Source organism: Pocillopora damicornis, chromosome 12, assembly GCF_964200805.1.
Source record: "Pocillopora damicornis chromosome 12, jaPocDami1.2, whole genome shotgun sequence".
Classification (NCBI taxonomy): Eukaryota; Metazoa; Cnidaria; class Anthozoa; order Scleractinia; family Pocilloporidae; genus Pocillopora; species Pocillopora damicornis.
The window spans coordinates 6,615,446-6,630,579 of NC_142681.1; the positions used below are offsets into that span (position 1 = coordinate 6,615,446).

The 15,134-nt window shown below is 38.5% G+C and overlaps 1 protein-coding gene across 1 annotated transcript; it reads left to right on the forward strand.

Annotated features, from left to right (window-relative positions):
* Nucleotides 1-1,956: 1,956 nt before the first annotated feature.
* On the forward strand, nt 1,957-13,763 carry LOC113671915 (uncharacterized). Its single transcript, XM_089190700.1, has 10 exons — nt 1,957-2,032; nt 5,314-5,549; nt 7,312-7,554; nt 7,996-8,109; nt 8,466-8,549; nt 9,347-9,469; nt 10,054-10,155; nt 10,564-10,677; nt 12,091-12,225; nt 12,655-13,763. Exons 2-10 carry the CDS (start codon nt 5,489-5,491, stop codon nt 12,690-12,692), a joined length of 1,014 nt encoding a protein of 337 aa, XP_089046826.1. The 5' UTR covers nt 1,957-2,032; nt 5,314-5,488; the 3' UTR covers nt 12,693-13,763.
* The last annotated feature ends 1,371 nt before the right edge of the window (nt 13,764-15,134 follow it).

Genomic DNA, 15,134 nt, shown 5'->3' on the forward strand with positions numbered 1-15,134 from the left:
CCAGTCTACGTGTACTAATTCCTATATTAAGCTATTGTTAAAATACAGGTAAATCTGTTTTTCAAGGAAACTGTTATTATGCGGACTGGGACACTAAACTTGAGTAATTTTGCGACCAAAAAGCTGCGTAAGCGAATACTTCAAAATTTCACTATGTTTTATATATATGTATATGTCTATATATATATATATTTATATAAATGTAGATGATACAGTTGGAACAACGAAACGCAAGAGGTGAACCACAAATGTATTTATTAGCATTAGCACTCAAATTTCTTTTGAGGGATCCGCCATCAAAGAGCCTACACAAGACAGAAGTAGAGAACGATGTGGCTCAAAAAGTTGTAAAGCAGCGAACAATAAATAACAACAGACCTTAAAATGAAGCTTGACAATACTGCGAAATTTGCAAAGGGAAACTTGTTCAAAGCGGACATTTTCAAGGTCCTGCCACAATATACTGAAAACTAAACTGTACGAATACAAGAAGTTTTTTTTAATTTTTGTAAGTGAAGTCTCTGAATGTTCGTCGACGCTTGCGACATAATAAAAATTGCCGTAAGCAAACACCATAGGCACAAAAAAACATCAAGTTTAAAAAGTATTTCGCGTTTTACGCAAATTTGAGAATTTCTTCAACTTAGTCGTTCGCATACGTGTTTATCCTCTGCTTACTTTGCCATTCTTGATTGTTTTTGCCATAGTTAACGAGTAACTTATGGATACTTCGTTTACACTGCCATTGGATGGTATCCGACACCTCACATAATTTCCCTCATGCTCTGATTCTATATGTCTCATGCTCTGATTCTATATGTCCAGAGTTCGCTTTGACGAATTGGACTAAAATTCGTCAGAATCGTCAATTTTGCCAAGTTGATTTCACTTTGGCGAATTGGACTAAAACTCGCCAAAATCGTCAAATCCATGAACATTCACTCGGTTTGACGGAATTTCATAGAAATTTGCCATTTTTTTTTACTGCGTCCTTTTTTAGACCTAAGTGGATTCGCTCGTCTAGTCAATAAAGACACTCGATATCAAGTGTAAGGGTGCAGTGACTCAGAGATAGCTTATATAATTAAAAGCAATTCCCCGACGGAACCCACAACCTTGAATAATCTTCGCTGTGTGGTTTGACGTACCGGAAAAAAAACAAATTTGTTCGACTCAAAGCCTGTGGAAGACTTAAGCTTGATTTGACACCATTTACAAAGTTTCGATCTTATTTCTTGACAAAAGATTGAAACTATTCAAAGTAGTTAACTCGATATATTTGATTATTATGCATTTAACTTACTATCTCTTCTCGGATTGGCCAAAAGCTTACAGTATTTCGAAATCAGCGTCTGGGATGTCATCTAACTGCAAATTATACAATAATCATGTCAAGGTCATTTATGGTCACGCGTAACCATGTTACGTAAACGTATGACCACGGTGCATGACATCGAAGGGTAATAATGTCAAGTTCGCGCTTTGTGTTGCTTGCCGTCAATGAAGAAGAAAAAACAGGACTTCTAGATTTGCTTCGTTGACTAAGTAGGATATCGGATAAAAGTTTAATTTGGCTTTTTACAATCGTTATGTCTTCTTCGGTTAAACTTATTTTCTATTTACTTTCTCAGTCATGCAGCTCTTTTTCAATTTTTAAAATATTGTCAAATGCTAAGACTTTTTTGTTAATCGAATTATGTGCCGCTGATTTGTGTATTTTTACACGTCTTGAATTAAATAATCAGTTCCACTTACTGTGGTAACCATATTTTTTTTTGTCTAATGTATAATAAAACAATTATTAGATTCGGTTTAATCAATTGTTTTTTTTTCTATGCTAATGAGTTCGGTTTTGATTTGATGCTGTTTACAAACTTTCGATTTTTTTCTAGACAAACTATTGAAATTATTTAAAGTAATTAACTCGATACATTTGATTATCTATGCTAATGAGTTAGGTTTCGTGTTTGTGTTAGAATGCACAATCACAGATGAGTGGTTGAACAATCAGATGTGAAGGACATTAAAAAAGGTAAGTAGCGCTGGTTTAACTCTAAGCTTCTTATATTAGCATCATTACAACAAATTATATGGGTGTAGATTCTTCTAAATGCCATCAGCTTCATTTAATGCTATGTAAGGGCGATCTTTAAGCGCATAACTTGGCGCGTAACTTATAATAGTTTATAAGCTTCAATGGTTTTCAATCTCACACTCGTTTTGTCATTACAGTATGTGCCAGCGTAAAATCCCATACAATCCAGCACAACTATATTTATCTCTACTGTAGACGAGTATACAAAGTTTTTAAGATAACAAGAATAACCATGAGCAGTATCACAACATGCAAAAGTCAGAACACACGGGTAAAGAAGTTACTTACAGAGGAAAGCGAACGAGGAGAGTACGAGTCAAAACAACTAACATTGTGCAACAAAATAACTGACTGGCTGTTAAATTTATACAGCTATAATTAATGTGAATTAACTTGGCTAAAGAACAGTGAATGGTAGACTTATCAGTAGAATATACGAATGCCATTGTTCGATGCAGTCAACCATGCTAAAGATTTCACGATAAAGAATTCTGGAGGACCCCTTGGGAGGTGTTTCTTTGAATTTTTTTAAACATCCCTCCGGGTGGGATAATCAAACAAACCTTTAATGGATGGTTCTCAGAGGCAGAGATGAAAAATGGGTAGCTGGATAATATACAGTGTAGTTACTCATAAACGGGAACTGTATGAACTGAAAGAGCAAGAACAAAGATAAAACTCCATTTTCTCGCACAGATTAGTTTTCTGTACATTGAGGCGGGACCTTGAAAATGTTCGCCAAGTACAACTTTCCGTTTCAAAAGAAGTTCTTGCAAATTTCGCGGATTGTCAAGCTCTATTTCTAGGTCTGTCAATAATTATTGTTCGCTGCTTTTGAACTTTATGAGCCACTTCTGTCTTGTGTACGCTGTAAAAAATTCGGGCAGATTCGGTCCGAATAACGAATTCACTACACGGCCAAGGCAGGTAAAAATTAACGCCAGAATAAAATGGAATGATCATACTTCTTATACTTTAGGAAGCTTCACCCTTGAGTCATAAAAGTAGCTTAAGTTATATCAAGCACAAAGCGATAATAAATTTTAAAACAACAGGATATCACAAGCATTAATCGAAAAACCTTTCAGAGAAAACACAAACCGAACGGAAACGAGATAATGCACGTAAAAAAAGCCTCCATGTTTATAGTCGATAAGAGAGTCTATGTTATGTCGTCTTGTTTGTTTGCATCTACTGCTTCAAAAATAAACTTGCCTGAGGCTAATCGATTTTCAGGGCTCCAGACAGGGAAAAGAAAGAATACCTTGTAAAGTTCAGATTTTTCGGTTGAAAACCCTTCGATATTTAGAAAGGAGACTAGTACAGGCTATCCAATAAAAAGGACATTGTTTAGACTACAACGCTACCAAAATTCAACGAATGACAATAGCCTGCAAATGAATAAAGGTGGTAAGTTTTAAAGAAACCGTGGTGCTGCTTCGGAGGAATACAAGAAGACAGTTTGGTTTTATGAACTGAGTTGATAATGTAAATTGGTCACCGTAAAGAGTTTCCAAAGAAGACGTTTCGAGAGTTACGGCTGGCCTGTTGGCGCGTCTACGATTGTTCGCTAGATTCTCGATACCGAAGCTATAGCGTCACGAGATGAGATCTACAACAAGTTATGCCAAAAATGAAATAACGAATTTTCGTCAAGAATTTATGGCAACTGAAGAAAGGATCTGTTTTACATCTGATGTCATCTCTTGTCCAGCACTCTCTTACATGATGCGCAAAATTGAAAACCGGAATTGACCCTTGCCAAACTGCGAGCAAGTTATCTGGAAAAACAAAAACACAAGGAAACAAACCGCACACGTATTCTAACTGGGCTCTCATTGTTACATGCATGTTCTTGATGTAATATATCCCCTAGCAGTAGTCACAGTGATGGTTCAGATTTTCACGTTTGACTTCTAAACGTACTTTTACTATACTGATAACAGAGTAATTAAGTATTATGAACTCAGTTGATAATACTAAATTACCCAGTTATACTCTCCTACCGACGCAGCACTGCAGTTTCTTTAGAATCTTACTCCCTTTGTTCATTTTACCGATGATAGCTTTAGTTATTACGCTGAATACAAATTTTTTTTAATAAAAGCAGCCGCTCATCTAATTCACATATCTCTCGTCGTTGATACTAGGTAGACAGCGTCTGTTTCTCAAAATCACACTCTTCCGTTACTAGTCTAAGTTATTTTACTCTCTTCCATTTCCTGAAGACAATACAATTGTTGAAAGAGTAAATAGTTGCTACGATAACAACGACATTGAACTGTCACCAACAACGTGATATCTACAAATTCTAGCCGCTGTTTTAGCCAGGAGGAGATCCATCATCGCAGAGAACAATTGAAGAAAGAAATGCTGCTCAGCATATTTCAATAAAACCCTATTTAGGGTCAAGTGGTCAGTTTATTCAAACTTGTGGGCGGAGAGATATCGGCGGCAAAACGCTGCAATTTTTTTTGTTCATTTCCGCGGGCGTAACCACGGACTGAGAAAAAAGGTTAACGATTTGTAATATATGCTCGGCATGCAGCGTGTTTGTTTTAAAATACACACAGCACGACTGTCTGGATTTTTTCAGCAAATTCGAATTAAATGTGGTTTGTGTTTCAATCCCAGACTCTTTATTTTTTAACGTATAACGCCCATATTCGTGCCTTTAGCAATAAAAACTTTCCACTAGTCCTTATGTCTGGTGCGCGTGATAAACACGAGTCAAATCGACACTCTTTAAGTCATAAACAGCTTTTAACTGAGGAAAAGTGCCAAAGGAATATTACTCGTTAAAATATGATTAAGTACTTATTCAATGTTTCAAATGATATAGGCGCGCCCAGTTCCTGCCTTGTGTTTTAAAATTCATCCAAAGAGCACCATAGTGACATTTGTGTCCCACCACAGTAGACAGTGCAAGGTTGGTTACACCAAGATTGCTTTTAATCGTAAAAAGGAAATTTTACAACGGTCAAAAAACAATTGGCGCAAACTACGTGGTGACACTAATGCAATCATGACAGAAATGTTCCAAACGTATTCACGAGATAACCTTGAGATGACGGTGACTTCCTGAACGTTCCAATCTCAAGCGGAAACCACTTAAATGGTGAAAACCAAGCTTTTTGTCATTTCAGCTTGAGAGTGCGGGTGACATTTTAATCTAATAACCTCACTGAACTTATTATGATGCCAAATTCTCGTTTCAGATTTCAACACTGCGGAGCGCCAAATTCAAAACTGTTCAAAAGTGACCATTGTTCCCCAGCGTATATAGGAGCGTGCTCCGCGACTAGTTCCGTTCACATCGGCGATCGGCTCCATAGAGTACATCACTGCGAAAGCGTAATACAGCCACCCAGATCTCTACAGAAGTTCTCTACAATGGCCCACTTACCAGTTATAGTTTTTCTCTTTGTCTTGGAATGTATAGCCGCAAAATACGGTAGGTAGAGCGATGGTCTTTCCTAATTGATGTAAGATTGGGTTTCTGTGCACCGTATTACGCGCTCTTGCCGCCTTACTAATGAATTATAACGGTTCTGTGGTCGTACAAAAGTTCGAAGTTCCTCTTCATCACTGACTGAAATGTTCTCTTTTCAATACTAATTTATAATTTCTTAACGAAGAGAGCACCAAATTTGTCAATTCTGAAGCGATCAATTCCATCCGCAGTTGATTTTGAGATTACAGTACTTCAAAAATTTTCCGTTGAGCGCGCGCGCAAAACATCATTGATCTCGTATTAAACATGCTGTGGCGAAAATTATCATTCATGAAACAGAAGAGAACGTCATGGAAAGGTTATATTTTACACTCGTTTACAACTGCCAAGGCGTTAGATTTTTAATTGTTATCATTATTTTAGCTTTATGACATCTTTTTATTCGTTAAAGAGTATTGGGTGATAATGGTTGGAATCTTTCATTAATCAAATTTGTCTATTTAAAGACTCTCCGGAAATTGCGCGTAAACGGCTTATACCTTGAAAAAGCAAACAGAAACCACCGAAATCAAAGACATAAAGTTCTTACAATACCTTACTAAGATGCAGGCACGATTTCAAGTCCTTCCTTCCATGAACGCGCAAACTGGAAATGAAAAAGACGAAGGGCTAAACAACTCCTTAAATACAGTAAAGGAAATATTTTTGTTGCGGTAGACTGTTAAATAACAATAATTGCTTTCTAACGTATTTACGCTGAAGGAGTCTATTCGATTGTTTTCACTCTTAAGCTCGGGGTGACAACCTGCTAAGAGGCTAAAGATCTACTTCGTTAGTCATCCTCATATTACGGCCCGCTTGGCACGCAGGGATAAAATAACTTGTACAACTAATCTTTTTAAAGAAAATTCTGAAAATGCAAATTGTGGCCAGGGAAGGCGTTGTTTTCCAAGACTGTACTTAGATTCCTAAGATTGAATTCGTCGGTAGAATTTCGGTCAACGTTAACGGGAAAAGTAGAACTATATTTAATTTCAGAAATACATCAACGACCCTGAATTCGATGAATGTGTCGTGCCCACATACTTTTGTGGGTCGGAAACGCGACAGGACCACAACAAATAGTTCGGATGGCAGTGCTGTCTCATAACGCAGTTTCGTAAAGATGAATCACTTGTGTTTGAGCCGTCACGATTTTCTTTGGTTTACGTTGATGGATTGTTCATTTTTTTCAACCTTGCATAGTTATTTAACTATGGGTTAAGACCCACCCTAAATGCGCCATTCACGCTTCGTGGGTCTTCGTTAATTCGTGGCTGTCAATAAGATTATTTAAAAAATGACCTCGATCACTGCTTAATAATGACCGTAAAACGAACGCTTGTTTGCGGTTAGGTCATGAAGACATCTGTTCTTTAATGACCATCATTAGGCGACAAAGCTTGTCGTGTACGCCAAGTCACGCAACTAAAACCAAAACTCCAGAGTAACGCAACCCACAGATAAGGAGGATCTGTCCATTATTGTCACCTCTGTCTTTAAACTAAAATTGTTTCAGCGACGACTTACCCTTCTTGAAGCTGAAGTAAAGTCCTTGACGTTCATGAGTAGAAATAAAGGGAGATACCTTAAGGAAAAGGGAGGGAAAGTGACTGAATACTTGGAGTGGCACCAATTAATTACCCGACATCGTGGAAAGAAGGGTGGGAAGCTTGTCACTTAAGGACGCCCTCACAGAGATTTAAATATATTTTCGCTGCAGTTTTACCAGATGTTCCATGGTACGCACACGACATTCCCCAGACGGAATTTGGTGAGGGCGAAGTGTTCCCATTTGCCAACTCAGAAAAGCTTATAACAGCGCAAACATCGATGGCTGAGATAAAACGATTGTTCGAAAGTGTTGAGCAGATGTCTGTCCGATCGGACGAGTCTACAGATGAATCTGAGGGTCCAAGGGCTTGGTACAAACCACAGCAGGACGAGACACTTCATGATGAAAGGAGTAAGTTGGAAAACAATTCATTTAAACTTGAAAAATCCGTAGGCGTTGTTAAATGCAAAATGACCAAACTTGATTTCAGAGGTATGCTAAACGCTTTTGTGGGAAAAATGCATCGAGCCTGTTCTCTCCCGTACGTCGGTTCATCATCCTAATCGCGCTTAATTTTTTGATTACGATAAGGATATATTTTAGGGCTCAAGCTTGCCCAGATGCAATTCCCTTCAAAAATGTCCTTGCTTATATACCTTCACTATTTTCCGATGTTTTGAATAAGTTCTTCGACAATTGGTTTGCTTTTTCTGGCCACATGGCCAAATGAACTACTCCACAGCTCCACCCCACGCACATAATTTACAATTCTCTTACTTGTCTCTAAGGCAGTCCTTAGAGTCAGTCACTGGTTCACTGTTTATATTTATCTCTAAACTTACTGTCATGCAGAGTGCATCGACGAGTTTCCCGACTGTCAACAGTATGCGGACAACTATATGTGCTATGAAAAAGTGTACGAAGCATGGATGCAACGGAGGTGCAGGAAAACTTGCAAATTCTGCAGTAAGTTCCCTCGTTTTTGATTCGATTCAAACCGCGGCGAACAACTTAAACGAAAACATTCTAGAAATGGCCATGCATTTGTGAACTTCGCAAAGCCTCTATTTCAAAACAGGGGCAGGTGCTAAGTCGTTGGTAGGAAGATTTTCTTTTTTTAGAATGTGTGTTTTCGCACTAGAGCGGTTTTGCAGATAGCCTAAATTTGAAAAAGTGGATATCGAAAATCAGAATTGACCTACTTATAGCACACTTTGAGGCTCGCCCAAATTCATTTCAACGCCAGGAAACGCGTCTTTAGCTCACACGAAATGCTCATCGATTTGACAAGTTGACGCTGTCATCTTTCCTGTCTTCAACAGAGGAAAACTGCTGGGAAACTCAGTATGGTTGTTGTCCAGATCAAAAAACTGCTGCTGAGGGGCCTTTACAGGCCGGTTGTGGAGGTAAACTTATAAAAGCACGAGTGACAGTCCTTTTGTTAAATATGTAGTGAACTATACAGTTTAGCCCTTCCTCTCCCCCCCCCCCCCACCGCAATTTCTTCCCCAGGAAAATTGTGCCTATTGTAAGGATGATCTTCAATTGACTCAGAAGAAGAAGTGCACCGGAAGAAACTTAGTAAAAACGTCATTTCAGAATTTGACCACATAACTGACAATGTTGTAAAAACATATATCCCACCTAATGTAGAGGAAAGACCAACATGCACATCGTTTTAGGTAGGTGGGGTTCATATACATACATTCAAAGCTGTACACATTTAATTAATATCAACAGTTATACCTCTTGTTTACCCTTATTCCCTTAAGAGTGACTTACATCTAATTTCTCCTTACAATATCACCCATGAATCACATATCAAGGTCACGAGAATAAACGAAATGATCAACAACCAAAGAAGCTCTTGACTGACCAATACTGAATTCTCCATGTCCATGCCAGTGTTGGTCAACATTGACCAACACTGAATTCTCCATGTCAGCACCTTTAGAAGACTATGGAAAACAGTATGGAAAATATGCATACTCATGTAGGGGTGTAAAGGGTTAAGATCAGATGTAAGAGACGGTCAAATAACAGTTATCTTATTGGAAAAGATGAGTAGGAGAAAAGTTCGCTTCACTCTTTTTTGCAGTTGAAAATGAGAACTATTTCTCTTCGTATAGTCAATTCCTGAACGTCTTGTTTCGTTCATTACTTACTCATTTGTTTGCTTATTTCCTTGTTGTGCTTTTTGTAGTTAAGTTGTGCATCGACCTGAGGGACTGTAACAAATATAAAGACGAATGTGACGACGATTCTATATCCAGTTACAGAAAGAAATTTCTCAGAAATAACTGTGCTTACACTTGCAGGCGATGCAGTAAGTACTAATGAATTGATTTTTATACCTGAGTTTTCCTAAACTTGTGAGCGTTAGAAGGTGAGGCAGTGTAGCCGAGTGGTTAGCCTAACCACACGGTTTCAGATTTCGAGCTCAGCGGCGCTGAGCTTGAAATCTGTTAGTCCCGGTTTCAAGCTCTCCACCCTGCAACTCGCAGGATTTGCTCACATTTGAGTTCAACTCCGTGGATTTACTATCGACACACAGGTTAAACTCTTCTTTTTGGAGTTTTTAAAAACTCTACGCTTATTTAATATTTCTCGAAGATACTTAGCTACACTGTAAATTCGAAACCAAATAAAGCCAGAGTTCTTTTTGCTTTGTTTTGTTTTTTCATCTACCATTTCAAGTTATTAATCTGGCTATCACCATCAAACTCGAAAATAGAAGAAAAATAAAAAGTATCCGTAACAAGCGCAACTTTCCCAGAAACACATTATCGTTCCGAAAATTTTTCATAAACCGAGTGAAGCACCATGAAGAGAATAGTTATACCTTCCACGTAATCTCTAGTGTGGTTAAAAGTTGTCTTCGTAACTAAAGGTTTGAATTCTTCACGACAGAGGCACCGAGTCCTACCGCAGATTGTGAGGCTCGCAATTCAAGGTATGGATGTTGTTGGAATGGACAAGAAGCATTGGGTCCGCATGAAAAAGGATGCTTACGTGAGTGCTAATTTCGCCGCCTCGTCATTTTTTAAATAACGGCGCCCAAGGTTAAAAATCTACGCATTTAAACACGATTCTTCAGCGGCTAGTTTTCTCTTAGTAATCGGAAAACACGGTGGGTAGTTAACCCTTTTAAACCCTAAGGGTGATCAGAATGTAAATTCCCCTTAAAGTAATACCACTGAATCATTAATTAAGATCAAGGAAAGAAAGGAAATGATAACCATCCCAAGAAGCTTTGATCGTTAAACGAATTCTTCTCGTCGGTACTAAAAGGAAATGTATAAAGATGACTGTAGAGGATATGGATACCAATTTTACGGTGTAAAAGGTTCATATTTACGGCGACGATATATAAATTTTAAAGTTTTATCAACTAATTATGTTGTTTTCTGCTTGTGATAGCTTGTGAGGACACCTATCCACGAGCTTGTCGGCTGTTTAAGACCTGCAATTCTCCGTTCTACAACGCTAGAACCTTTGGAGAAACTCACTGTCCGAAGAAATGTGGAAAGTGTGGTAAGTAGCATACAGCTTTACTGCCTAGTCTTCAGAATAAGTAAAGTGTGGTGTAAGTAGCATACAGCTTTACTGCCTCGTCTTCAGAATAAGTAAAGTGTGGTAAGTGGCATACAGCTTTACTGCCTCGTCTTCAGAATGAGTAAAGTGTGGTAAGTGGCTTACAGCTTTACTGTCTCGTCTTCAGAATAAGTAAAGTGTGGTGTAAGTAGCATACAGCTTTACTGCCTCGTCTTCAGAATGAGTAAAGTGTGGTAAGTGGCTTACAGCTTTACTGCCTCGTCTTCCGAATAAGTAAAGTGTGGTAAGTGGCATACAGCTTTACTGCCTCGTCTTCAGAATAAGTAAAGGTAATACGACCGACTGGAGTCTCATTCATTAGTGACTAAACGATATCCGCTTACCATTTAATCAAAACTATGACAAAAGCTTGCGAAACAAACGAGCCAATGGTTATACGTTTTCCCAAAAGGCATCGGTTGACTCGGCGAGAGGCGCGGTGACAGCATATGCATTCATACATGACGCGTAGTGTCCAATTACAAGCATGACGCGTACACTTTCCTACCATTTCTCAAATAGGTCTGGTGATAACCAGTCATCTTCCAGAATATTTTTATAGTTTTGATCCATAATGGTAATAGGAACGAGTGGCATCAAATTCGGTCGGTAATCATACGAGTGATTTCAAAATCGGACAACCACAAAGTGGGAGTCTTATTTGTAAATTACGATCAATCACGAGTAATCGTTACCATAACAATTTCCGAAAAAAAAATATTTGTCTGAAAAATTCTTCCATTAGGGAAATTCCCAGTTCTGTAGGGTAAGTAATTGTTGCTATGGTAACTATAATTCTGTGATTGGCATTTTTGACAGAGTGGACAGAGCATAATTTGCTGCTTTACTGTCCGATTACAGGCAACTGTGCGATTACAACTCTACAGAGTGATTAGTAAAAAATAAAGCAGCCAATGCACCAATCACATTTGACAAAATTGAAATGGTTATAATTGGTTCAGTTATAAATAATCAATATAATGAGCTCAATTACTCACAATGATTACCTCTTACTTGTGATCTATCGGAGTACAGACGGATGATTGATTTTTTGTCTCTTTATTACATAAAACCAATAGATTTTATTTCGCCGTTAGTCTGCACTGAACAGATCACTGATCACCGGTAAGAACACCAGTGACGCACTCAGCTGCGCCTCGTGTGCCACCTTTTCTTTTTTTTCTTTTTTTTTTCTTCACTGAACAGACGCACTGCAACAGGGAATCTATTTGTTAAGTAGAAATTTTGTATCTAAGGACGGAGTAATTAGCGACGCGGAGATCTGTCGTCAGTAACACCAAATGGATTTTTAAATCGCGTCAATAGCGTTTTAACAATCTATGTCTCGTGTAGGAAAGTGCTTTGATGAAAGAATGACCTCCAATTGCGAGAACTGGGCAGGAAGAGGCTTGTGTACGGGTATAAGGGGATGGAAAGCTTATATGGAAGAGAACTGTAGAAAGACATGTGGTTTCTGCAAATCCAGCGGTGAGTCACTTTTCCTTCAATTTGCAGTTCATATGAGCGTTCGAGGAATGGTCCCCGAACATTTTCAGCAGCCTGCTAGCGGGCATTGCGTTGAGTTTGGAAAACTCTTGGTACAAGGGTACGTCCCTATCAAAACTAGGAATCTAAAACACTTTTCTCAATCTGTAGCAAATAGAACACTGTGCTAGCCTCCATAAAATATGTAAATAAAAACATTTTCTTCTGGGATTTGGTCTTATCCCAACGGAATGAGGAAACTATTTTAGCATGGCAATGTTTCTGGGGAAATATTGCTCATGAAATTCGAGCACGAACACTTTGCCTATGCTTGCACCGTGTCTATGCTTGCGTCGAAGAGAAATCCTGCTACGCCTTCTTGTTCTATGTTAAACTTAAACTAACGTATTGCTCCCTTTTCTCATTTTCCAGAAAGTGCTGTTAGTGTGAGGACCCTCCTTGGGATATGACTAGGGTGATTGGGACCCTCTACTTGCTACAAAGAAATAAAGCTTTTGTTTGTAATCAACTCTACAAAAAAGATTCAGTTTAGAAACTAAAAAGCAACATCTTCGTAATAGATTTGTAAAAAACTTGCTTGTAGATAGTTGCTATAGATTGTTGTGTAGTTGCCAACTGTCTGAGGCGCCGGCGGTGAAAGCGTCTCAAATCGTTACAATTCCAAAGATATGAATTTGAGGGTACTATGGAATGTTGTTGTTTGTCTTGTGTTAAAACTATAAAAAAAAAACATTATAATACACATGTAGGAAAGGCAATCAAATGAGAAAACGCGTTACCTTTATGTAAAGCGCTTAGGGGTGCGAGCAGTCAAAGAGCTCTCCTTTTTTTCCTATGTCACTGCCTTTGCCCGCACTTTATCGTGTTCCGTAACACCAGAACGAAACTCACGCGACGACTTATTACAACAAAAGAAAATATAATAACGATCCACAAAAAGAAAAATCAAGTAACAGGTTTGCTAAAACCATTTTTGAGAAACCGGATTGTGATACCAGGTATCCGGTACAATGTCATGCTTCCAGGCTGAAAATTGAGCCCCAAGCACTCGGAATAGCCGGCGCGTTTTTCAGAGTGGACGGTGAAATGCGCCGGTTGCTGGCTCCATTTTGACAACCTTTCCAAGCCTATAACTTCGATTTTAATCCTTTGCACCCTTACATCAGTATGCACCTTCTCCAAACTTTTTTTTAAATTCTCATGAAAGGAGAATTCTCTTAACAGTCAACAGCTTCTTTAGTTGGTGATCATTTCCTTTATTCTCGTGACCGTCATGTTTGATTCAGGGCCGATATTGTAAGGAGGAACAAGATGCTAGTCACTCTGAGGGGTTAAAAGGGTTAATAGTTAAAAAATGCGCGTGATGGAGTGGCGATTGGGTTTATTCTTATAGTGATCGGTTAAGAGAGTAGCGCCAATTACATGGAGAAAACGCAACATCGACGCAATCCCGGGTTATTTCTGATAGTCAGTTTCAATTTTTGATAATCGATTAAAATTTTCTACGACGTTTACTTAAACTGGTGGTGTTTTCAATTCGAAAACTTTCCTTTTGGCATTGACAGCTACGTATCTTAAGCAGAAAAGTCACTCAGCTTTTCTTGGCAAAGGAGCCACAGCTGAAGATTAAAGGACAATCCCCTCTTGGCGAATTACAATTTTCCGTAATCAGGAGATTAAAGAGAAGGTATTAACCATTTTGTCACGAACCTGTAACAAAGATAAAATCTGAGTCCTTTGCAACAATTCGAGTCCCAAATCCTCCGGATGGTCTATTATCTGAATTTCAGATGAGTCGTTGTTAAGATAGGCCAAACAATAACGGCAGGCACTTGCGTAACAATCGTCCTTGATACCGCTGGAATCAGCATTTGACACAAACTTAGTAAATCTGAGTTGCAAGTGATGACTTAGAGAGATTGCACGAGATTACATGATTACTGTTTAATTCCATGATTATCAAAAGCCGATCAGGTGTAGTCGATACGTCGTTCCCGCCCAACCTCATGTCAGACAGGCGGAACACGAGGGCCAAAGGACACACGGATAGAATTCTTTGGTTCCTGTTTGATACTTTCTTCATTTACTTAGAAATCGAGTATATAATTAAAAAAACACTAAGCTCGATCATAGAGGGAGGAATAGCGATGAAAATAACATCTATTGGTGATTCGTGTGTATGCAAGCCAAAGAGAGCAGAACTGAGCCGATCTGCTAGTTAAAGAAGGAAGAATACGACATTATAGCGAATATGCGCACATTTGACAAGGATTAACATCATTCTTCACTATTAGCGGTGGCTTCCACAAATAGGTAACACTCTTACCAACCCTTTTGGGAAACAACTCATTAGCAGACCTCTCGCCAATCAGTTAAATGGGTCATTAAGGAAAAAGGGCCACCAGACTTCTGCAGATTAAAACCGGAAAATTAACACGGTGTTTCAAAGATTGATTGCTTTTTAAAAACACTTTAATTCGCAGGGTTTAGCACATTGATTCCCTCTAGTTCTGGATCGTTTATTTTTTAAACTACTTTTTGATGTTGATAATGTTTTTGATGTTATGTTGCTACTTCAAGGCGCTTAATTTAACGCGCGCTAACCTTTTGCTTATTGTATGCAAATTCTCTATACTGTACTCCATACATTTCCTATGGTACTGACGAGGAGAATTTGTTTAACAATCAAGAGCTTCATTGGTCGGCGATTTCATGTTCCTTTATTCTCATGAGCCTAGTGTTTGCATGATTCGGCAATAATACTATACGGAAAATTAGATGCAAGTCAAAATCAGGAATGAAAAGGTTTAATAGAATTCCTGAGTTTTCGTCATCGTCAGAGCTTGCCAAAGTGGAAAAAATTGTCATTTTCTCGTATCGTCTTTCATTTC

Coding starts and splice junctions, on each gene's coding strand:
- LOC113671915 (XM_089190700.1), top strand. CDS start 5,489: ATGGCCCACTTACCAGTTATAGTTTTTCTCTTTGTCTTGGAATGTATA. Junction 5,550..7,311: donor ATGTATAGCCGCAAAATACG/GTAGGTAGAGCG, acceptor TTTTCGCTGCAG/TTTTACCAGATGTTCCATGG. Junction 8,550..9,346: donor TTTACAGGCCGGTTGTGGAG/GTAAACTTATAA, acceptor TGCTTTTTGTAG/TTAAGTTGTGCATCGACCTG.